Consider the following 22,356-nt stretch of genomic DNA (forward strand, 5'->3'; position numbering starts at 1 on the left):
ATCCAGTAGCAAGGATACAGTGGAGCTGGTCTTCCTGGCTATTCCCCACTGCCAGCATACTTGCTAACTTTTCCTATTCTTGGTTGGGAGCAGTGCAAAAAAGAAATGTGAGGAATCTCTCTAAGCAACTTGTTTCTGTAAAAATCCACATCCAGTTTTTCAATTTACTTTTTCTGTAAATCCTTTTAGGACTCTTATAATAGTAAGGCATCAGGGAAGAAATACACATCATTCTGTTGCAAAAGAATGAGGAGGATGCTGTAAGTGTATTAAGTCTGAACACCTTAGGAAGAGGGATCCCATTTTGGGTGTAGTTTACTTTCGATAGATGGGAGTGGAAAACTCGATGCTACAGACCAGTTGGAATTGTGGCAAAGCTTTTCCTGACCATAGTATGCAAACTGGTTATTCCACAACTGAAACAGAAAATCCATGTGTACTTAACAAATGTCTCATTTTAAAGATTAATCAAATTTTGTCTTAAATATAATCCATGATGATAATGCTGATTATCAGCTCATGCAGGAGCATCTGCTTCTAGTTTTGTCTGGTTGGAGATTATCCCTTAATCATGCAGGGTCCAGGTGTGCATTTTCAGATTTGTTGACTCAGGAAAGCTGGAGATAGCATTAAAGGCCAATTGCATTGTACTGTAGCTACATTTAGGTTGTTGCTCCTCTGAACAAGAGCTGTTGTTTGCATCACCCAGTGAAAAGAATGGCAAGAAGAAATGTCCTCATTACAGGTTGTTCCTCAGGAATTGGACTGGCATTAGCAGTAAAAATGGCAAAAGATGAACAGAAGAGATTTAAAGGTAACTACCTGTTATTTATCTTTATAAAATCATATTCTTCAAGGCAGTACTAATGTGTTTCTCTTTGATTTAACAAGTGATTGTATTCAGTTTGGTGACTTGTTTCTTTTTACTTTCCCTCCTCCTACTGTCAAGAAAATACAATACAGTGAAAATACACTGCTTTGTCTAAGGAGATGGTATTTCTCTATATGTATTGCAGCTGAACAGCTACTTGAACTGAATAGTTCACAAAACAGTGTAAAGAGAAATAGCTGTAAATGTCTGTACCATGCTACCTTGGATATACATTCACAGCTGTAGTTAGCTTTCCTTCTGTGTACTAAAATCTTTGTTGAATGAACGTACATACCCATTTGAGGACCAGAGCAATTCATGTAGGAAAGCAGTTCTTATATTTGCTTTAAGAGAGTGAACAAAGGGGCTGGAATTTGTCTTTCTGCTGTAAAATGGGGTATTTGCTACGGTTGGCAATGGATGGCAAGGCGAATACAGCAATGTGTGGTAATTCAGTTTTTCACACTTATTCTCACAGTATTTTACTGCTAACTGACTGAATGCAGATTCATAGTTTTCTGTGTAATTAGGCCACAATAATGATAAAACTCATTTCTATTTCGAGAAGATGGTTTTTGCCACCTAAGGAAGCATCTGCCTTCCACTTTTTAATAAACATAAAGTTGTTCTAAACACGTTGACAGTGATTTAAAAAAGAAGGATATATGGAATCTAAAATTAGGTTCTAAGTACCTAAAAATGATTCAGCAGCGTGACTTGCTACCCATTATTTAAATTTTGGTGGTAATATTATCTTCATACACTGCATGTGTGAATTAAACAGCAGTTTAATTCTCCTTTTGAATTTCTTCGCAGCAAAAATTTCCCAGACTTTCCAAACTCTGGGATATCAGTAACAATATATGTTGAAATAAATTCTTTCTACTTTTAAGTTTTAATCATCATTTGTATTTAAGATATGGACGTAAAATCAATATTCTTTAATACTTCTCAGTAAGACTGAACAGAAGAGGTTTTATTTCTGGTAACTGTTAATTCTGGTGTGTTGCAGTGTATGCCACAATGCGGAATCTGGCCAAGAAAGAGCCACTAGAGGAAGCTGCAGGTCGAAGGCTGGGTAAAACCCTCGAAATTAAACAACTGGATGTCTGTGATGAGCAGTCTATTAAAGCTTGTGTGAATAGTATCCCTGACAGAAGGATTGATGTCCTCGGCAAGTACTGGGTGTCTATACTATGAACAGATACCTATTTAGCATGATCTTAAATACCCTGGAGAAGTTCCATTAATGTGTTTTTTTTTAATACCAAAATACTTATAATTACATAGTGTATTTTGTTCAAGATTCCTAAGACTTCATGCAGACATGAGTGGATTAAATCTCACTATGCTTCTGTGAAGTAGGGAAGCTTCTTTTCCCTGTTTACAAAGGAGAAACTTGCACACAGGGAAGTGTTTTGGATAGAATTACAGTTTTCAGTAAATGTGAGAACTTTTGCCTAAATTGGCGTCTTCATGTACAAGTTTTCTGCCCTATCGATGAAGCATAGCCCTATTTACAATGAAGGCAAGAGCCCTCTGTACTAAGAAAGCAGCAGCGGTTGGTAACTGGAAAGTAAAAGAACTGCGAAGAAAGTAAGGATACTTTCATTTTGTATTGAGATTTGTAACTGCACTTTACAAATCATTCAACAAGAAGTATTTCCATAATGGTTTGCTAAAAATAAATGTATCTTAGATGGGAATTGCTTACACCATCAACTATTAAATCTTCTCTAATTGAAAATTATGGGCCTGCCTTTATTTTGATTAATTATTAAAGCACGGTTTAACAAGCTGCTTCTGCAAACTGTATTAGACTCTAACTTGGCATACTAGCTGTAGTGCAGAATGCCAATTCTAGCAATCATTCCCCACTTAAAAATATCCAGGAATAAAAATGAATGGAAGTGTGGTGGTTTGGGGATTTTTGCTTCTTTTTTTCTTTTCTTTTTTTCCCCTCTAAGATGTGAATGTTAAGAAAAAGCAGACCATAGCTTTTAAATTCTTACTGTTGAATCATAAACAAATATAGATAATTTTTTGGCTCATTTTTCTGTAGCATTTTTATAATTTAAAGAAACAGGACTAATCAGAAATAAATTTGTTAAAATGTAAAATGTCAGATAATTTAAATTGTATTAAAGGCATAACTAAAAATAAAAAATATGGAAGTCAAGTGCATTTGCAAAACTTTAGTGACAGAATAACATATTTTAATCCTATCTTTATGGATTATTTAAGGATCATTTAATCCTTAATCCTCATTTTACTTCCAAGTGCTTTCCAGTAAAGACTGAATTAATGTTTACTGAGGTTGTTGCTCACTGTTGTCTACCATTTTGTGCAGTTAGCAATGCTGGAATGGGGCTCATTGGACCTATTGAATGTCAGACCATAGATGAGATGAAAACTGTGATGGATACCAACTTCTTTGGACTGGTTCGACTCCTGAAGGAGATTTTGCCTGATATGAAGAGGAGAAAGAGTGGACATATAGTCATAATAAGCAGTGTTATGGGAATACAAGGCAAAGTTGCTTTTTTTGTTCTTGTTTTCTATTTGAACTAAGAATTCAGTGTTCAAAATCTAAGCTTACCTCTTTATTTAAAAAAAAAGCATATCTAAGTATTGTGCTTTGTAATGCTGAAGTTCCGATATAAAAAGCACAGCACTTAGATACACCTGATAGTTTTTATGCATCGAGGCTGTATGTTGCTACACAACTACTCCCAAGACATTTTAACCACAAAGCCCTTAAGAGTCAATTGATATGGGTTTTTTTGGGGGGGGTTTGTTTTTTTGCTTTAACTCCTTTAATTTATTATCAGGAAAACAGAGCTTAGCATTACTTTTCCTATTGGAAAGAATTAGTGGAAAAGATTTTGAGGACAGGCAAACATGCTTACTACACTCTGAACAATAATAATGGAATAGAATCCAATCATATTGTGGGCAACTTTACCTTTTTGTAAAGTCTCTCCTGTCGTAAAACTACAGAGTCTAATTTTAGTGACAGATGAGGATGTTCTTACTCTTGCATTCCATTCAGTCTAGCTGTATTTGTTTCAATTATTACAACAGTGGCATTGATTTTACCTGGATTACTCTGGTCAGCAAAGGTCCAAAGTCAAACTTCAAGAGTTGTTATTGTTTAATACAACACTTACCATCCATTAGATGGATTGATGTAGTAGTTTTTCTAAATCACTCACGTGCAAGCTGGATCTCTTGCATAATCTCATCTCCTGCGTTGCACTCAGGTTATGTGTTTATCTATAGCCTATTAAAGTTTTGCTAATGAATAATGCAGATGGTGTTGTATGTTCAGACACTTTCATGTCTTAGACTACAAAATATTTAATATCATCCCAAGAGATCATCAGCTAGGAGGAGGAAAAGCATTGTTCAAGCATTCTTTCCTAGAATAAACAACTTTGAGAATATAGGCAAAAAATCAGTATTTAGATTCAGTATAAACAACGATTTTTCTAATGTTTTCCCTGCAAGACTAGACATTTCTGGAAAATAGAAGTTTTTTAAATTGTTAGTGTGTTGAATGCAATCATGTTCTCAAGGTGTTTTGTTTGCACCATCAGGTATCTTATTTAATGATGTTTATGCTGCATCTAAGTTTGCTGTGGAAGGATTCTGCGAAAGTTTAGCTATACAAGCGCTCAAGTTCAAACTGCAGTAAGTATTGATCCACTGGGGTGTATGTGTATTTTAGATAGTTGTAAATATATTCAGAGCTAGCAAACAAATTTTTAAAGCTTGCTGCTATCCAGGAGAAACAGATTGAGGAACCCCTGGAAATCGTATATCACAAAAGGCATAGAAATGTCCATGTTCTCCACACTATGTATGCAAATAAAAATGTCTACATGATAAAATAAACATGTCCTCTCGGACTGTTAAACGCTGTTTAGGTTTGGATAAGATACAGTTTATGTAACACTCCTGAAAAGATTCTTGCGTACAGTATCATAGGAATAAAACGGTAATACCAACCTGTAATATTCTCCTTTAGAAAGGATAACAGACTTCTTAAGCAATTCACAGAAAAGGTCAGGAACTCATCATAGAGAGTGGGCAAGTAGAAATCAATCAGAAGGAAACACAGGGCAACATACCTATAATGACAGGAGATGGAAGGAAAGTGAGAAGAATGTGGTGTACTACTTAACGTTTAAGACAGTATCTAAGAGACTGGTCCTCCTGTTCATCATCTACGGGACTTTATGATTTGTCACATGTATATTCACATTCATGTAATTCTGCTCCCATCTGTGAGATGTCCAACAATTGTTAAATATCTGTTGCATCCAAGCATTTAGCCCTTGTGCTCTGGGAGAAAAGACAGCTGCTTCTTGGAAATCCCATGATTTCTGAGACAAAGCGCCATCCAAACTGAGAAGCATACTGCTCTGAGAAGTCTGGAGGGATTTAAAACAAATATATTGTAATGATAAACAGGATATACCAGAATTCATAGTAAGATTTCAAGAGTATAAGGTAACAGCAAAAAGGAGGTTAAAAAAAAATGAAAGTAGAATGGAAAAAGTTCAAGGTCTGGTGTGAAGAATGATGCAAGAGGAAAGGCTTTAATTCCAGCTGCAGCTGGAATTCTGCTGTCAAGGTCAATACCTTCATTTAGTCCTGAAGAAGTGCCTGATCAGAACTCAAGTCTAGGAAGAGGTCCTGTCCCAAAGACTGTTTTGATAAAGAGTGGCTAGAAGTAATTGCTGCGTGAGAGAAGACCCAGGAAAGAACTGACTAGTAACTGTATTTCAGTGATTTGCTGTAATAGGCTACCGAGCCAAATAAGATTTTCCAGATTTGGCAGCAGCAAAATTCTCTATATTGTATTTTATTACAAAATAGCGGAGGGATATTGCATGATGTAACACTGATAGCTTGACAAATCCCCCACCTCTTTGAACTACTTGTAGTATTATTATGGGAAAGCTGTAACAAAGAAATGTAGGATTTTGATCAGAAAGTAAGGAATTTTGTTATCATCCTTTTAATTTTTTTTTCTTAATATTTGATGTGTTCTTGTGGATAAATCACCCTTAGATTCCACATCTGTGAGACAGCAAGTAACAACTGCACTCGCTTCTGCCATGAATTAAGTTACAGCACTGCACTGACATTTAAGCTCTGCAGATTTCTACTGCTACATGTGGATGGGTAGGAGCATGAAGAGCAATGATGTAGCATGGCTTCCCTTTACAGAATGTCCTTTTTAATATTGCTTGCTAACATGTACTCACAGTACAACTCCTCAACGTTCCTTTTCGAGAAGGATAGAGGGGTGTATTTCCCTTGGATGATAGCTGATAACCACTACATCCTTGCTTTTTGAACAGGTTAAGTTTGATTGAGCCAGGCCCCGTAGTTACAGAGTTTGAAAGAAAAGTGTTTGAAGATGGAATGAAAATGGATCTTTCAGCTGCAGATCAAGAAACAGCTGATATGTTTACTAATATTTACCTTAAAAATTACAAACAAATCTTTCAGAGCCTGGGACAAAGTGCTGAAGAGGTTGCAGAGGTAACTCTTCAACAATTCTCCATCTTCCTTTTTTCTTGATTTTTGTTGTTGCTGTTGTTTTCTTTGTAATTTACAAAAGCACTGGTTGACTGGTGGGTTTTTTATTTTTTTGATAGAAACATTAGATTTAATTAAATGTAATTGACACAATTTGAAACGCATTTTTAAAAAGGCAAGAGATTCTGGAGAGTTTTAAACCAACCCCTTTAGAATATTAAAAGAATATTCATTTTGAAGTATTGAAGACCAGTATTAATGGTAGTATAAATACCACTGATGTCAAATGCATTTACACATCATCTGGTGAAATCTTAACATTCTGCAGTGTTACCATACTCCTGCACAGGGTTCCAACCAGTAGTAAAAGCTGCTGTTCTATCTCACTCGTAATCCCTAATGTGAAATTCACTCAGCCATCCCAGACCACCAAAGCACAACAGAAGATGCATGGATGTGGTTTCTGGTGCTTGAGGCTTCCTGCAGGAAGATAAATTTAGGCAAAGCTGTGGAAGAGGACACTGATTTCAGGTGTTTCCTGCTAAGGAATAACTCCAGTGTCAACTGAATGTTCCCAGATCTTGCTGCAAAGTGCGTGGTTCCAATCCTTACCCAGTGAACTGTGAGAAAATGGATCTACCTATTGTGGGCATATAAGCTTAATTTTGGAGGACTATTCAGGACACTAAGGTGTTATCACCATGGTATACATAAACAGAAATAGGACTAAAAATAAGTAAGAAGTATGCATGGCCTTGAAAATCATAGCATAGTTAGGGTTGGAAAGGACGTTGAGATCATCTAGTTCCAATCCTCTGCCATGGTCAGGGACACCTCACCCTAGACCATGTTGCCCAAGGCCCTGTCCAGCCTGGGCTTGAATACTGCCAGGGATGGGGCATATTTAATATAAAGTATTTTAAGAAAGCATCGTAGTGAAATTCTAACAAAACTACATACAGGATTTTACATCATTTTAGCACTTTATTCTTCCATTCTTTCTCTGCTTAACTGAAAGCTAGGCTTTTATTTTATTTTGTTTGGTAAAGATTCTTTAACAACTCTATTTCTCATTCTTGACAGCATACAGTAAAGGTAATTCTTGCAGAAAGTCCACCTTTTCGCCATCAGACCAACACCTTGTACACTCCAATGACAACTCTGAAATACGCAGATCCAAATGGAGACCTACCCATTGATATATTCTACAAAATGGTTTTTCATCATGACAAAATCTTCAGTGCAAGTCTTAACTTTATCAAATTGCTCAGGTGGAGAAGTAGGAAGAGCTTTGACCTGGGAAAAACCTCAGAATGAGATTATATTGTGCAAATTGGAATTGTTGTAGCTACTGACAACACAACTTATTCAAATGCCTTTGCTCTGTAGTTGTGAAAAGGCATTCAAAATGTTTGAGTTTAGCTAAGATGTTTAGCTAAGATATTCAGCTCAATAAATTTATCTTGAACTTTGCAGTTTGTAGAACCTTGAAATTAAAATCCTCTATCTATAGGTTTATTCTGTTTAGTGTTTGCTTTTTAGAGAGATCTGTTTTCATGGGAACATTAATATTGACTGATACTTGCATATTCAGAATTAACCCAATCCCCTTCACTGAATATAATACATACAGAGATGTGCACTTTATGTAATTATTTAGATTCTGAATACCATAAAATATTTTCTTTTTACTTCTTAAAACAGTAGTAGTAATCCCTCATAATAGTATTTTAATTTTCAGAAATCAGGTGTATTTACCAGTAACATAACAGAAAGGACTATCAATCTTAAAATGTCACAACTAAAATATTTATGTGTATACGTATGTTATGTTCTGAATGCTTCCTTTATATGCAATGGTTACTGGCATATTACACATAGTGGATAATGTGTTTTTTAAAAAACATTTAAAAATAAAATATCTTCTTACTGACTAGGTACTGTTTTTTGGAAAAAATAACAAAATAGCACCAGTAAGAAGTACTTTAAATCCATTAAATGCCTACAGTGCCTTGAGCGACCGAAGTTGAGCCACAGGCTCTCCTTTTCCAAGCTATCATAACAGGCATGTATTAAACCAAAAATGCTAGCACGAGGTGGAGGTCTTTTCCCTCTCTTCCTCTCACCTTAGTCCTACAAATCTCCTGAGGCTGAGCTGGAGCCTGGGTTTTGGCACTGTTCCTGCACAGCATTCTTGTTCTCTGACCTCCAGCTTTGCCCTGGCGCTGACCCAGGCGCCCCTTGGGCCTCTGGGCTGCAGTTTCTCAGCAGCTTCCAGCAGCAGTCCTTGTTTCACTGAGAGAGCCCAGCTGGAGCTCACTGGGGATACAGGAACTGGCTTTATCATTCCCCCAGTACTTTCTCACTAAGTCTAAATCAAATTCCATGCTGGGACTTGCAGTGGCCCAGCCCTGCCCTGCCTCTCCCCAGAGGCTGGTTCCGAGGAGCCAAGCAGCAGCCCCTGCATAGGCAGCTCTCCAGGGAATGCTTGGCTTGCTTTGCAGTCATGACCCTTTTGGTGAGGCCCAAGGTGCAGGGGTGCAGAGGCACCTCTCTAGGACCTTGACATGGTTTAAGCCCCGCCACCACCTAAGTACTATCCCTGAGGGATGGGGAGGAGAATCAGGGGGGAAAAAAGCAGGTAAAACACTTGAGTTGATGTAAGAACAGTTTAATAATTGAAATAAAATATCAATAACAAAAAAAAATAAAAGGAAATAGAGAGGAATACAATCAACCAGCCAACAGCAAGCATGTACAATACAATTGCTGTCCAGCCTGGTCCCCCAGCAGTGATCAGTGCCTTCCACCTAACTCCCCCCAGTTTATATCCTGCGTATGCCATGCTGTGGTATGGAATACCCCGTTGGCTGGTTTGGGTCAGCTTGCCGTGGCTGTGCTCTCTCTTGGCTTTTTGTGCTCTTCCTCACCAGCAACGCATGAGAGACTGATGAAAAGCCCTTGACTGAGAGTAATCACTACTGAGCAATAACTAAAAAACTGAAAAATCCTTGACTTAGAATAATCACTGAGCAATTACTGAAAAGTCCTTGACTTGGAGTAATACTGCCCAAGAACTAAAACATCAGTGTGTTATCAGCACTGTTCTCAGACTAAAGCCAAATCACTGCACTGTACCAGTGCCTGGAAAGAAAAATAACTATCCCAGCCAAAACCTGGGCAGATAGAGGCAGGGAGAGGTGCTCAGTGGCCAGTGCCCGCAGCAGCCCCTGTGCACAGCTGGAGGCCTCATCTATGTCCCAGTTGTAACTGAAACCTCCTTCCCCAAAATACCAGGCTGGTGCCTGCACCCCAAGATCAGTGCATGGATGGGGGAGAGGTAGGAATAGCAGCTAGGCTGCAAGTGGGGAGGCAGGAGTTAAACGACAGTAGTGCTGTTGTGGCTGAAGGGAGCATAGCCACTCATCCCCCTGCACCCCAACGTGCAGCCAGAGACCTTGTCACTGTCCTGTTGTGGGTTAGGTTTCAGCGCAGGGTTATGGCTTGGACATGAGCACATCAGTATCACACCTGCATGTCTGTCTGCAGCCTGCAGCTTCGGCTTGGTCTGTTTTTGTTTTCCTTTCCAGTACTGATTCGGAGAAAACTCCAGAAGCAAACTTATCGACAAAGTTTTCAAGTTGACAAGCAGGTATTCTTTATTGCGGCATCAGGAGACACGGGGGATAGCTCCTCCTAACGTGTGTCACTGTACTACCATGCAGGCCATCCTTATAGAGTCACTAGGCATATATACATATTGATGAGGCTACACATGAATTACATCATTTTCCAGAAAGTTTCCCGCATGCACACAAAAACGTGGTGGTGGTCTTTAAGAGTCGTTTACTTCTTCCAACAATCTTCATAACTGCCGGCATTCTTTGAGCACCAACTTAATTAACATTACAGAAATAGCAATGATCCTGTCCTTCTACTTATCAGTTAGTTTAACTATTTCCATCCTGGAGCATCTGCTAGTCCCTGATACTCCCCATCCCCAGGTCCTGTTTTTCTATCTGTTTTTCTTACACTTTTTGTACTAAGGTCCTAAGGACCTACAGCTATGTCAACTGCCTTCAAGCACCTCAGTTATTTTCCATTACAAAGCCATCAAACTTAACGTTACTTAGAACTGACTACATTTTGTGCTTCTGTGCCTCCTTGTCTCAGTACAAAGTAGCAAGGTACTACCAGGAGTGCAGGTTTTCACGGGCCTTCCACAAACGCCCGTGTGCTTTGGTTCATTTTGCTCCACAAAACCCTCACGGTACTGTTTACCGATCAGGTGAAAAGAAGCAAACACCGCTTCATAGGTGAAGCCTTGGTGAACCCACAGCAACGCCTGCCGCTTCTGGGTAAGCCGCAGGCGAGGCGCTTGCCGGGGCTGCGAGGCGGCTGCTGCGGAAGCGAGGGGGAAACCTAGCCGGGGGGGGGGGGGTGACCGAGCCGCTGCCGCCGCTCACCCGCACGTGCTACCTCCAACTCTTCCGGCCCTCCCGGGGCGGGAGCGCTCAGGCGGCGGAAGCGCGTCCCCGCTTCCGGCGGAAGCGACGTCTCTCGGCCGTCCTTACCACCGGGCCGGACGCTGCCGGGGGAGCCGTGCTGCGCTGTACAGGGGTGATTTAGCGGCTCGCCTTTCCCATAGCCGTTCATAAGGCGGCGGCGCCAGCGCCCGAAGGATGTGGTGGAGGCGGCAGTCGCAGGCTCCGCGGCCGAGGGAGCCCTGAACCCGAGCAGCCCCTTCTTAGTCCCGCTTCCCGCCGGCCCCGCTCGCTCTTCCTCCCTTCTTTCCTCATTCCCTCCCTCCCTTCGTCGTCAGCGCCCGCCCCGCCCGCCTCCCACCACCCCACCCCCCCCCCCCGCGCTGGAGGCCCGCGCGGCGTCTGAGGGGGAGCCCGTGAGCGCGGGAGCCAACGGCAGCCAGGATGGCCTCGTCGTCGGGCAACGACGACGACCTCACCATCCCCAGGGCTGCCATCAACAAGATGATCAAAGAAACGCTCCCCAACGTCCGCGTGGCCAACGACGCCCGCGAGCTGGTGGTGAACTGCTGCACTGAATTCATCCACCTCATCTCCTCCGAGGCCAACGAGATCTGTAACAAATCCGAGAAGAAAACCATCTCCCCGGAGCATGTCATCCAGGGTAGGCGCTGTGCCCCCCGCGGGTCTGCGGGCTGCGAGCCGCTCTTGTCCGTCCCCGGGCGGCTGCTTCCGCTGCGTTTTGGTTTTCATCTCTGTACAGCACAAAAGGCGGGGGGGTCTCGTAAGGGTCTGGAGGTATAGCGTGTCGTGTCAGTGGCGTTGCAAGGGGAGGTTGTCTTTGTGTGGTGAGAGCGGCTGCGGAGCGTGCCCAGGACCAGCCCTCGTCCTGTGCTCCGGAGAAGTCTGTGATGCTCTGGGTGAAGTCACCAAACCCATTCGCCCTTTTCGTACCTGTGAAACGAGGTCAGCTTCGGAACGAGTGGTTCCGCACAGTTCTTTCATAGCGTGTTTTAGGATCCTGAATGTGTTAAATGTCTTTCTAATTGGAGGCTGACAAAAGATGCGTGGCTGAGTTTGTGGGGCCCAGCCTTTAATCCAGAGTCGTCCTGTCTGGATCCTATAAAAAGCAGATTTCTCTAGGGCTATCCTTGTAGTACTGAGTATTTGTATCTATTGTAGAAAGCCCTTAAACGTGACTGATGCCATCGCATCTGCTGTTGACTTTTTCCCCTTGCTTCAGTAAAAGGCGAGGTCAGTCTGTGTCTCATTTGCTGTTCTTTAAATTCTGCTAGAAACAGACTTTCGTTGCTCATCCTTAAGTCTGCAGCAGACATGTTTTGTCAGGAATCATTCACATTGTTGCTAAAGCAAAAGGTTGTTGATACCAGTGTCTGCTGCAAACAAATTTGTAGCAGTAATAGTGGAAAGTGCTGTGCTGTCTAGTGGAGATACCAACAGCAGTATTTGCAGTACAGCTGAGCTGTTTTCAGGACTGTGATGGTACCAAGTTAGTTGGAAAAGTGGGTTTTTTTTGTAATTTGTTTTTTTGGGGATTATCTGGTTGAACCAAACAAAACGATTCCTTCAGATTGTATCAGCTTGCTCACCACAAGAATTTTAAGTACTTGACTGGATTATGAACAGCAAAAGAAAATACGTGGTGTGTATGAACTTTGGTATTAAGAAATACATGTAAATCTGGAAGTTCAGCAGCACGACTGCATCACAGAAGCTCAGGAGTAAAAAGAGTAAAACTTGTGCTTGCATGTGTAAGCATACTTCGGGGATGATGCTTCTTAGTAGATGGATAGTTTCTTCAAGTGATCACGAGAACATTTGAGCTCAGTTCTTAACATAGGACAAGACATGATCTATTAAGGTTGTGGAATATCATAGAATGATATAATAGTTAGAGTTGCAATAATGAATGACAATATTTTTTGCCCACTAGTGGTGGTCTTTAGTAAAGATTTCGCCTACTTCTGCCCTGGGATTAGTGTGGATGGTTTTGAAAACAAAACTAAAATGTGTGATTTTGCATAGTCACACTTGGGTGTGCATGTGTCGTCAACAGGTGGTCTCAAATTAAGTATGTTACTGGGCTTTGTGTCTTTGTGTTACAAGTTTTTAGAGTTAGGAAAAAGTTCCATATTAGATCTGTACTTTTTAGTCAAATATTGCCAAGGAAAACTTTTTGTAATGCTCCAGAGATAGGAGTTGGTTTTGGATTTTCTGCTGTTCTTGTTTTTAGGAAGATGTATGGGCTATTGGCTTCTTCCAGATGCTGGCTAGTTGGCAGGGGATCCCTTTGTTGAGGTAGGAGGGTTTAGATGGCTCATTTTGGAAACGGTGAAAATGTGTATACAGGTGTACTATTTCAGCGTTTTTATCCATCTTCATACATTCTAGATATTTGCAGCTTTGACTGCCTCTTAATGTAGCTCTGGATAAGGATGCTAACTAATTAGGTAATTGAAATATGTTTGTTGTGGTCATCCAGATACCTTGTTCCTTTTGAATGCTTAAACCAGTTTATTTAGAAGTAGGATGAGGCTAATGGCCTCACACCTGGTCCAGTCTAAACACAGCGTGCTGCCAAGAGGAATCCTTTTGTGCCCTTCCTAGAGCTGGATCTAGCAATTGCTGATACAACTGACTTTGAGAATCAAGGGAGGAAGCACAGGTTTCTGTCAGATGAGTTTGCTGATCTGACTGTTCCTGTAAACAAGAAGTTACTGGATTGGAAGCAAGGAGCAGGAAGGGTCCTTCACTGGGAAGGAAGAAGGGGAAGGAGGCACTGCAGTTGGTGACACCCTGCCATTGGACTGCATTAGAGATAGTGTGAAGCTGCACTTGGTCACTGTACTTAAGTGTTTGGCAGCAGTGGTGCTTAAGACACCCTTTCCTTTCCTGCACTGTTAAAATGTTTGTGTGACCATGTGCTGAGCTAGAACTCTTTCCCCTTGCCACTGGGTTATGCTTCAGATAGACTAAGTCGCTGCTGTGTTTCATTGTGTGGTAGCACGCTTGACTGGCACAGTGCTGTCAACAGCACAAGGAAAGAAAAGCAGAGGCTTCTTGCATCCCGTGGGAGATCTGATTTGGTAGATGTACTCAGACTTTGCCAAGCACTCGCTGCTAGCAATAAAATACAAAGCACCTTCCCTGGAGAGTGCCGAAAAGCATCAAGGCTGTGTAATAGTCCTAAGTGGAGAGTGTCTTCGTGTTTTATTGTTGAACCCAGCTGTGAATCTGAGGCTCTAATAAGCAAATGAATATCCTTCCATCCTGGAACAGAATATAGCCTCATTTGGTAGTTACGTGAGCCATGACAAAGCAGGCTTTTTTGTGACAAATTGAACTTCCACTGAATTCTGAAAATGGTGAGATGTTAAATTGACATTTTAATGGACTTGATTAGTTTAGTTACTTGGTCTATACAGACCTGTTGTGCAGTAAGGTAGGCTGTAGATTGGTGGCAAATCCTGCAGCTTCTTTTCATGAGCTATTAGGGTACTGACAGTAGCTCTGCTAAATTAGCAGTGACTTGTCCCACATTTTAGCACTCTGCTGGTATAAAGAGGTTGATATTTATTCTGTGCATGTGTTCTGTAAAGCCTTGATGTGCTTCAAGAAGATAGTAAGTTTTGTAAGTCGTTTCACAGCCAGCAGAATGTTGATGCACTAGGCCTGTGGTGCATATATGGCTCTTCATAGCTTTATTATGATGAACAGTTGTGCAGATCTGGCTTGATTATGTCACATGCTTTCTTTAGGATTTTGAGTGTGTGCTATATTCAGTACATAACTGTTCAAGTCCTTTGCGTTAATTTACTTTCTTTTAAGGGCCATTTAAAATTTCCTTAAAACCACTTCTTGCTGTTGACTGCAGATTGGGCCATCGTTCATATTCTGATGCAACAGATTGCCAACCCTAATCACTGAGAATGTTCTTTTGATGAACACCTATGTGTTTTTGCTATGATGGTTTGTCTTTGTGAAGTTAGACTTGTAGAGTCTTAAAAATTTTATACTTTTCTTAAAATTTTAAGGGTTCTTAAAATTTTATATTGTGGTTAAAAAAGATATTACTTTAGTCTACTGTATATGCTGTTTACATGTTAAAATTGCGTAAGTTCTTAAATATAGATTGCTTAGAAAACCAGTTCTGGACCATGAGATGTGGATTTGGCTCCTGTCTTCTGAAGTTGGATTCATTGAGTTGCTGAAGATTTTTGGTAAATCTCTGTCCTGGGTTCATAGAAACTGTGGGCTAATTGAACAGTGTCTTGTGTGTGGGCTGAGTCTGAACTGGCATATACTGTCTCTGGAGTAATTTCATTATCTCTAAATCAGTTTGTCTTTTAACTTTGTTTTTCTTAAGAAATAGGTATTATGTAAGCTCATTTGCCAAATGTTATCTGCTAAAGGAATGGTGGTCTTGCATGACTAGGGAGCTGTACTGTAATGCCCTGTTGAAGACAGTGTATTAATTGTCTCCTTGACTACAAGCTGGAAGCTGAAAACCTAGTGAATGCCTTTGGGTTATTGTTTAGTTGTATGATACAGTGGCATGCTGCTGTAATTATGTGTAGGAAAATGTTGCTTACAAAATTAATGTTAGAATATAGTTGGAGTTAGTGTAGCCAAGAGCTTGTTTATAACAAGTTGTTGACTGCTGTTGTGCAGTTTATTTTAGTACTGTTTCTTGAATAGCTTGTGATGTAAGGGTGAAATAAAGTAAGATAAAGATTAAAACAACTGTCATTCTGTGAAGGAAACTCTGATTTATGTAAATACTGGAAATTAACCAGGTGGTTTATTAAACTGAGATTTGAACCTGTCTCTAGTATAATTTGTGTTTATGTAAGATTTCTAGCGTGTTCTGTAATAAGTTCCACTTAGGGGTGTGTGTATGTTTGGAGGCATATCATAGTAACTACATCAGGAAATAGAGTATGTGCTTTTTGTCACACTTGAGTTTTTATAATCCTGTTACTTGTGCATTCTTCAGAAAGCCTGTTGTTGCAGGATATAGCTGCATTTCAGATTTCTTTGAGCAGATAAAAGTGCAAGATTTTAGTTTCTGAATATGTTTTCACATGAAGATAAATAAAGTGGTTTCTGTTGAGAAATAAAACATTAAAGAGCTCATACGTAATTCTGTATAAATTCGTATGTGTAAATGATGCATTTTTACCTTCTTGGCACTTGAAAGACAAATTCAGATGTTAACATTTTGTTTCTGCTCTGTTACTGATTGCTAATATACCTTCTACTGAAGACTTAGAACTGGAAAGATAGAATCCCTGAGAGACTGAAGGTTAACAATTCAGGTAGGGAGGACTACTTAGTTGTATAAACTCTGCTTAGTTCTGATATGTAGAAGATGGGAGAAAGATGCCTTTTGAAGAAGAATGCTTATTCTAATGTATTGGAAAGCCATGACTCCTCTGCAAGTGCAGGCTGCTCTGCAGCCTTAATTTTTCTAGCCTGAAAACATGGACCCTTAAATGGCATAGAAGAGATAGGGAATATATCTGTCAGATCTTATGAACACAGGTTTCTGTCACCAGATGATAGACAAGTGATTACTTTTTTTTAAAACGAAGAAATCTCTTGAGAAATTTATACCTATTATCAAAAACTTTGTAAAAGATAAAGTGTGTTCTCTTTCTTTCTTTCTAGCACTAGAAAGTTTGGGGTTTGGCTCATATATCAGTGAAGTCAAAGAAGTCTTGCAAGAATGCAAAACAGTAGCACTAAAGAGAAGAAAGGCCAGTTCACGCTTGGAGAACCTTGGCATTCCGGAAGAAGAGCTTCTAAGGCAGCAACAGGAATTGTTTGCAAAAGTAAGTGAAGCTTCTGTTATACTTCACAAGAAGTGAATACTTATACTGATGAGGTTGGAATTATTAATGCTGGAGATCTAGTGCCACAAAAAATATGTGCACACCTCAAGATGTATCCCCTTCCTTGTCAATTGCTGTGACATCTATGATGCTATTGACCTTGGCCTATTTGAATTGAGGGAAGTCAACAAATAAGATGGTGCTAGTTGTTACTTCTGTTATTTGACATACAGCATTTGGTATGCAAACAAATTTTATAAACTAGGTTTAAAAAGCATGGATTTTTTTTCTGCTCTTAGGTATTTGCATTCTACTGGAGAGAATATGTTAGGAATTACTTGGCTGAGGAAATAAAAGAATGACAGCTGGTGCTCTAGGAAATGACCACTTTTGATGCATCAAAAAGTAAAAAAAATCTTTTCTGTTTCTGGCCATCAGTGCACAAATGCTGTTTCTTAGGCTTTGAAAGAAACATTTAACTGCTCAAAATTTCTAAGTTGTCCTTTCTCATCTTCCTTTACTCTTGGCAAGACTCTAATTGAGTGAATTCATGCATAAATTTGTAGAGGCAATTCAGGCATAGGAAAAGCATTTTCCTGCAAATACTGTGCAAACAGAGGCACACACATATTCTCTGTCAACCCAGCCTTCTCCCCTCTCAGCTTTCCTAGATAGTTTGTGAAGACCTCCAAGTTTAAATAACTAAATGCCAATTTTATTTATGGATATTTCTACACTATCTTTGTGTTATTCTGTTAGTTTGAAAAGACCATCATTCTCTAAGTGATGTGAAAATTATCTTGGGTTTCTCTTTCCACTTACCCAAGGCATGAAACTTATTTTCTCAATTTGCTTGCTTAATTTTCTCTGCTGAAAATGCTTGTTCCATTGTGTGTAATGTCCCCCTCTTCGCTATACTTTTATCTTGCTGAAACAATTAATAGCTTGTTTTTCATATTGCAGCATGCCAACTACTTTAATCTTAATTGCATGATGCATTTTAAGGCATTTAAAGTTTCAGCCTACCACACAGCTATTGTCTGTGTGCAGTGAACTACTTATGATAAATTTGTTTGTGCCTAACTTTAGTTTGACTGTACTAACATTAAAAAGACTAGTATGCTGCTTCTGGACTAAGGGAGAGAGTTGCAAATAATAGTTTAATACCTTTTTTTTGGCTTTCTAATTTGTTTGAATTATTTAGCATTGTATATCAGATAAAAAAGTAGCAAAAATAAAGTGTGTTAAGGGTAGTACTCTCTACTAAGTAAAAAACGTAAATGCTGAATCCATGGCCACCCTAAAGCAAGCCACGCTTTATCTAAGGAATGACCCCTTCAGGTATGTTCTTTTTAAATTCTATAATATTGTGCCTTAATGTTTAAATTAAGGCAATGCATCTAAGATTGTATGAATGATTTTTTTTTTTTTTTTTTTTTATAATCCTTGGGAATTTGAAAAATTTTCCCTTAGTCAGCAATGTCAGCCTTGTTTTTCAGCAGTACCAATTGTATTATGCTGTTGGAGATAGTGTAATTATTCTTAAAAACAGTTACACAAGTGCCTGTTTGTTTATTTGTGCCATCTTGTTAATAGTCTGGAACATGCCACTAATACTGACTTCTTGCTGTAGCTTTAAAATACTTGCTGTTAATGTTATGAATGTTTGATGCCTGTAGATTGGATGATAGTAAATATTTGAAGTCAGGAATGGCTTATCCCTTTGTTCGTGCAGGTCTGTAAGTTTCTGTGCAAGATTAGGCCCTTAACAGATCTGGGGGTTTTACAAGGCTTCCTCACTAAGGTTCATCTGGGCAATAAACGAGTTAAGTTTGCCAGGTGGTTATAAGACTTCTTCATCAATACAGCTGAATGGTTTGGGGTTTATTACCTTTCTTCCCATTTTTGAAATGGCTGATATAATTATAAATATGGTAGTGAGAGTGGGCACTGACAAAACGATCCGTCCAGTGTGAAGTGCTGAGCCTCTGATTCCTGGTTCATGTATGTGTATCAGTTGCCTCACTGAGTGTACAGTAAACTTAACTGTAGCAGGGTCAATAGAGAGCCCTACTGTTACATTGTGTGTATAAATATTTATGCTGCTTCTGTGTGTACAGATGCTGTTGTCTTCTTTTGTTGGAAACTTTACAATGTCTTAAATTGTTTTTCAAACTTTGTAACTTCACTGCCACTCGAATTTTGAAATACTGGAAAGTCTTCATTGAGAAGAGATTTATAACTCTGCAAAAGCTTTTTCTTTTAATGCTAGAACAGACTGAGGAAACATGGCCCTTAAAATAAGGAAAGACTCCTTTTTCATTTGGCCAGGTAGATAAACTGGCTTTGATCACTTTCCAAAGCATCATCTTTTGGCATCTTAAAATTCACAAAACTGTGAAATTTGTTGATGATTGGAAAAAAAAATAGGAAAATTCAGTGAGTGCAATGGGATTAGAAAGGAATTGTTGCAATCTTTGTGATGACTTGTAAAAGTAGAAGAGTAAAGATTTTTAAATAACTTTTTCAATCAAAATAGAAAATTCACTCAAATTTTAGTTTTCAAAAATAGAACATTCCCTCAAAATGGAATGTTCGCTCAGACATTGACTCAGAAATTGAAGTTCTACCCTGAACACAATTGACTAGTAAACTGTTGAAATCAACAATAGTTGCTGAAAACCAAGTGAAAATCCTGGATAGGAAAACGAGAGGTCATGTTGTTAGAGCATCTTGTACCGTTCAGTAAAGGACTGTACCTTTCTGTAGCAAAGCCTTCCTCAGTCTGCATACCTGAATTTGAGAAGACCTTGCATTGCTCTGTTTTTCAAAGATTGCTTAGCAAAGCAAGATAATGGCTTTCTTCTATGTTTTTTGTAATAATGTGTGCCTTTGTGGTGCAATTGGATGATTTCATAATGGCAAGTTTTAGTATCTGTAATCAACAAAGTAGGGCTGTTCTCATTTCTGAAATGTGATTAAATCTTAAGATCCCTTGAAATCAAATCCTAAAATTTCCATTGCTTTGCCTCACTTAATTTTTCCATTAGGAAGTGGCTCAGCACAGTCCTTACGATGGACCCTAAGTACACTAGCTCTTGCCTCTTGTTTTTTGTAACTGCAACTGTCTGAATAGTGGCCTCTTCAGAAGGAAGAGAGAATAGAGCTAAACATCTTGGTACAAATACTAAACAAATAATAACACTTCTAGATGTGTTTTATAAGTAAAATAAATAAAAATTATACAAAAGAAATCTGCAGGTGTGGATGAAACTGTTTTCTAAGGTAAGGTGCGCAAAATATTCTTCACAAGCTATGTTTGGACTTAACAATTAAATTCATGTCTCTAGGCTAGACAACAGCAAGCAGAACTGGCGCAGCAGGAATGGCTACAGATGCAACAAGCAGCTCAACAGGCACAGCTTGCTGCTGCCTCAGCCAGTGCATCCAATCAGGCAGGATCCTCTCAGGATGAAGACGATGAAGATGACATCTGAAATTCACCAGCTGAATTCGTCTTTGCTAAGAAATACTTTTTCCTGCACAATGAAAACAGTGAAATGAATGCTTACCTGTAAGTTTGTATGCATCATGGACTGGCAATTGGTATTCTAGGGGTGTCTGCTGTTGTGTGCTGTACGTGTATAAACTGTCTCTTTTTGAACTCTTGAAGATTTAAGGTTCAGTATCATATCAACTTCGGATTTTTAATGGTGTATATGGAAATTTTAGATAGCATTGCGTCATTTATTTGATCAATAAACAGTGTTACAATAAACGAGTTTATAAAATATAGTGAGATTTATACAAAAAGCTCTAAATCCACATTTGAATTTCTTCCCTTTTAACTAAACTATAAAATCTTACTTAGAATTTTTAACTGGTTTGGGGGGCGGGGGGAGTGGTACAGTAGCCAATAACCTCTTAATGGGAAAAAAAGCAGAGTTCAGCAGTAAAGTCTGAATTCTTACTTTTTAAAATGAGGATGTATATGGCAATAAATATTATATATGCTCAAATACCACACTTGTTAAAATTTGAAAATGATACATTTTCACCAAGTTAGGAAAAGGTATGTTTAATAGGAGTTGTACAAATTCAGTCATTTTTTTGTATAGGGATGGAAAAAAATAAACCCATGGTTTTATTATGACATCCTTTGACAGTCCTAACTGAGTATTTCACTTCAAAGACTGACTGGTTTGAAGAACTAACTCTTCTATTATTTCACTCCAGTTTGATGTTAACCGTTGTTGATGGTATTTCGTAGTCCAGAGCTATTCATATTGTTGAAATGTAAAGCTGGAACTTGGCAAAACAAAATGGGTTTAGTTCCACTGGTGTAACTGGGAATGATTTAAATATCCAAGCCTAAGATGGCAAAAGCTGAAGCTAAGAGCATGCTTACTATAAAAGAGGGAATTTATTTAACCTTGATTAGTCATTGTTGTCAGCGTAACGCTAACATTCTCCAGACTAGATTGCCACTGGATTACTAAAATACCTTGTTGAAAGGTAACAATTTTCTTCCTTCAGATTGGTTCATAGGTAAGTCCAGGTTTTTGATTAAACTGTTCCCTGAGAGTGATCAACAATACATGGAACAGAAATGATGTAGTAGTCCTTTTGATAGTTGATTTGAAACTTCTGTTGATTAATGGATGAGCAGCTGTTCTTTGTGTTGGAATAAAGCACAGTAGTGTCCATTGCTGAGTTTTAATGTGTTACTTGAAGTAATACTGGCATATCTTCTGGTACACTAATCTGAGCAGACTAGAAAAGCCACTTGCATGCTGCTGTAGATGACCCCATAGCTCTCTAATGACGTGGATTGTTTCATTAACTGGTGTCCTCAGCAAGTTGCTCTAGTTAGAATTCTTGAGGAGGGCTGCAGCAGTCTGTTTACATAAGAATGCAAACAGAAAATGATGTGCCCATTTTTACATGGAGATCTGAACAAAGTACAGTTGACATATTCGCATCTCAGCCACATAGTGACTTCTGGTTTAAATTGGAGATAAATAGAATTGCATATTTTATAAATGTGAACACTTCCTTAAATGCATTAATGCAGTGGAAACTCAGAAAAGTATTGGTTTGAATGCTTATGTTTAAACAGGAAAAACAAAACAAAAAACCTTTCATGGCTACTTTATGAAATGCATTTGGCAAGGTTCATCTGAGGAAGTGGTTTTCTGTAAAGGTTTAAGTACCAAAGGTAGAAAATCTAGTCTAGTGATACAATGTTAATGTGCAGTGTTGGCTTTTCTAACTTGTACTGTAACACCTTCACACTTTCTATTTTAAATGAGTATTTTCCTTTTAAATACTACTAGATATATTTTCACACCTTTCTTTTCTGATGCAGAATTCAGGTTAACATTTTACTGCATCTGGTATGTATGGTGTAATATGTTTGGATCCTTGTGACCTTTCTTTTGGACATTCTTGTGCTTTTTCATATGCTGTATTCTTCAAGCAATAAAATTCTGATGTGTTTTTATAAAATTGCTTTTATATTTAATGAATAGTCTGTCTTCTGTTTATAAAGAAAACTGTTAAGATTACCTAAACTCGGCTGTTACTTAGACCC

The 22,356-nt window shown here is 39.0% G+C and overlaps 3 protein-coding genes and 1 long non-coding RNA gene across 7 annotated transcripts in view; 3 read left to right on the forward strand and 1 right to left on the reverse strand.

Moving 5' to 3' along the window:
- CCDC18 (coiled-coil domain containing 18) overlaps positions 1–2,020 on the forward strand; it is a 28,210-nt gene extending 26,190 nt beyond the window's left edge. For 3 of the 4 annotated variants that reach the window (XM_062613177.1, XM_062613173.1, XM_062613174.1), the window contains 2 exons: positions 657–814; positions 1,884–2,020. In XM_062613177.1, coding sequence (XP_062469161.1) covers positions 657–797 — 141 coding nt within the window. In that variant the 3' untranslated portion in view covers positions 798–814; positions 1,884–2,020. The remainder of the gene's footprint in view (positions 1–656; positions 815–1,883) is intronic. The other variant, XM_062613175.1, reaches the window with a different exon arrangement.
- Positions 1,895–8,356, forward strand: LOC134160817 (retinol dehydrogenase 8-like). Its single transcript, XM_062613180.1, has 5 exons — positions 1,895–2,049; positions 3,226–3,401; positions 4,471–4,564; positions 6,244–6,427; positions 7,508–8,356. Exons 1-5 carry the CDS (start codon positions 1,895–1,897, stop codon positions 7,739–7,741), a joined length of 843 nt encoding a protein of 280 aa, XP_062469164.1. The 3' UTR covers positions 7,742–8,356.
- Positions 3,209–5,036, reverse strand: LOC134160818 (uncharacterized). Its single transcript, XR_009963704.1, has 3 exons — positions 4,883–5,036; positions 3,837–3,980; positions 3,209–3,338 (listed from the first exon to the last, which is right to left on the reverse strand). It is a non-coding gene; the product is annotated as an uncharacterized LOC134160818 (long non-coding RNA).
- Positions 8,357–11,043: 2,687 nt separating the features above from the next.
- On the forward strand, positions 11,044–22,287 carry DR1 (down-regulator of transcription 1). Its single transcript, XM_062613209.1, has 3 exons — positions 11,044–11,572; positions 16,600–16,763; positions 20,114–22,287. The coding sequence occupies exons 1-3, from the start codon at positions 11,353–11,355 to the stop codon at positions 20,258–20,260; spliced, it is 531 nt and encodes a 176-aa protein (XP_062469193.1). The 5' UTR covers positions 11,044–11,352; the 3' UTR covers positions 20,261–22,287.
- Positions 22,288–22,356: the final 69 nt, after the last annotated feature.

Source organism: Pezoporus occidentalis, unplaced genomic scaffold, assembly GCF_034315485.1.
Source record: "Pezoporus occidentalis ecotype Australia unplaced genomic scaffold, CSIRO_AGI_Poc_V1 ctg164, whole genome shotgun sequence".
NCBI lineage: Eukaryota > Metazoa > Chordata > Aves > Psittaciformes > Psittacidae > Pezoporus > Pezoporus occidentalis.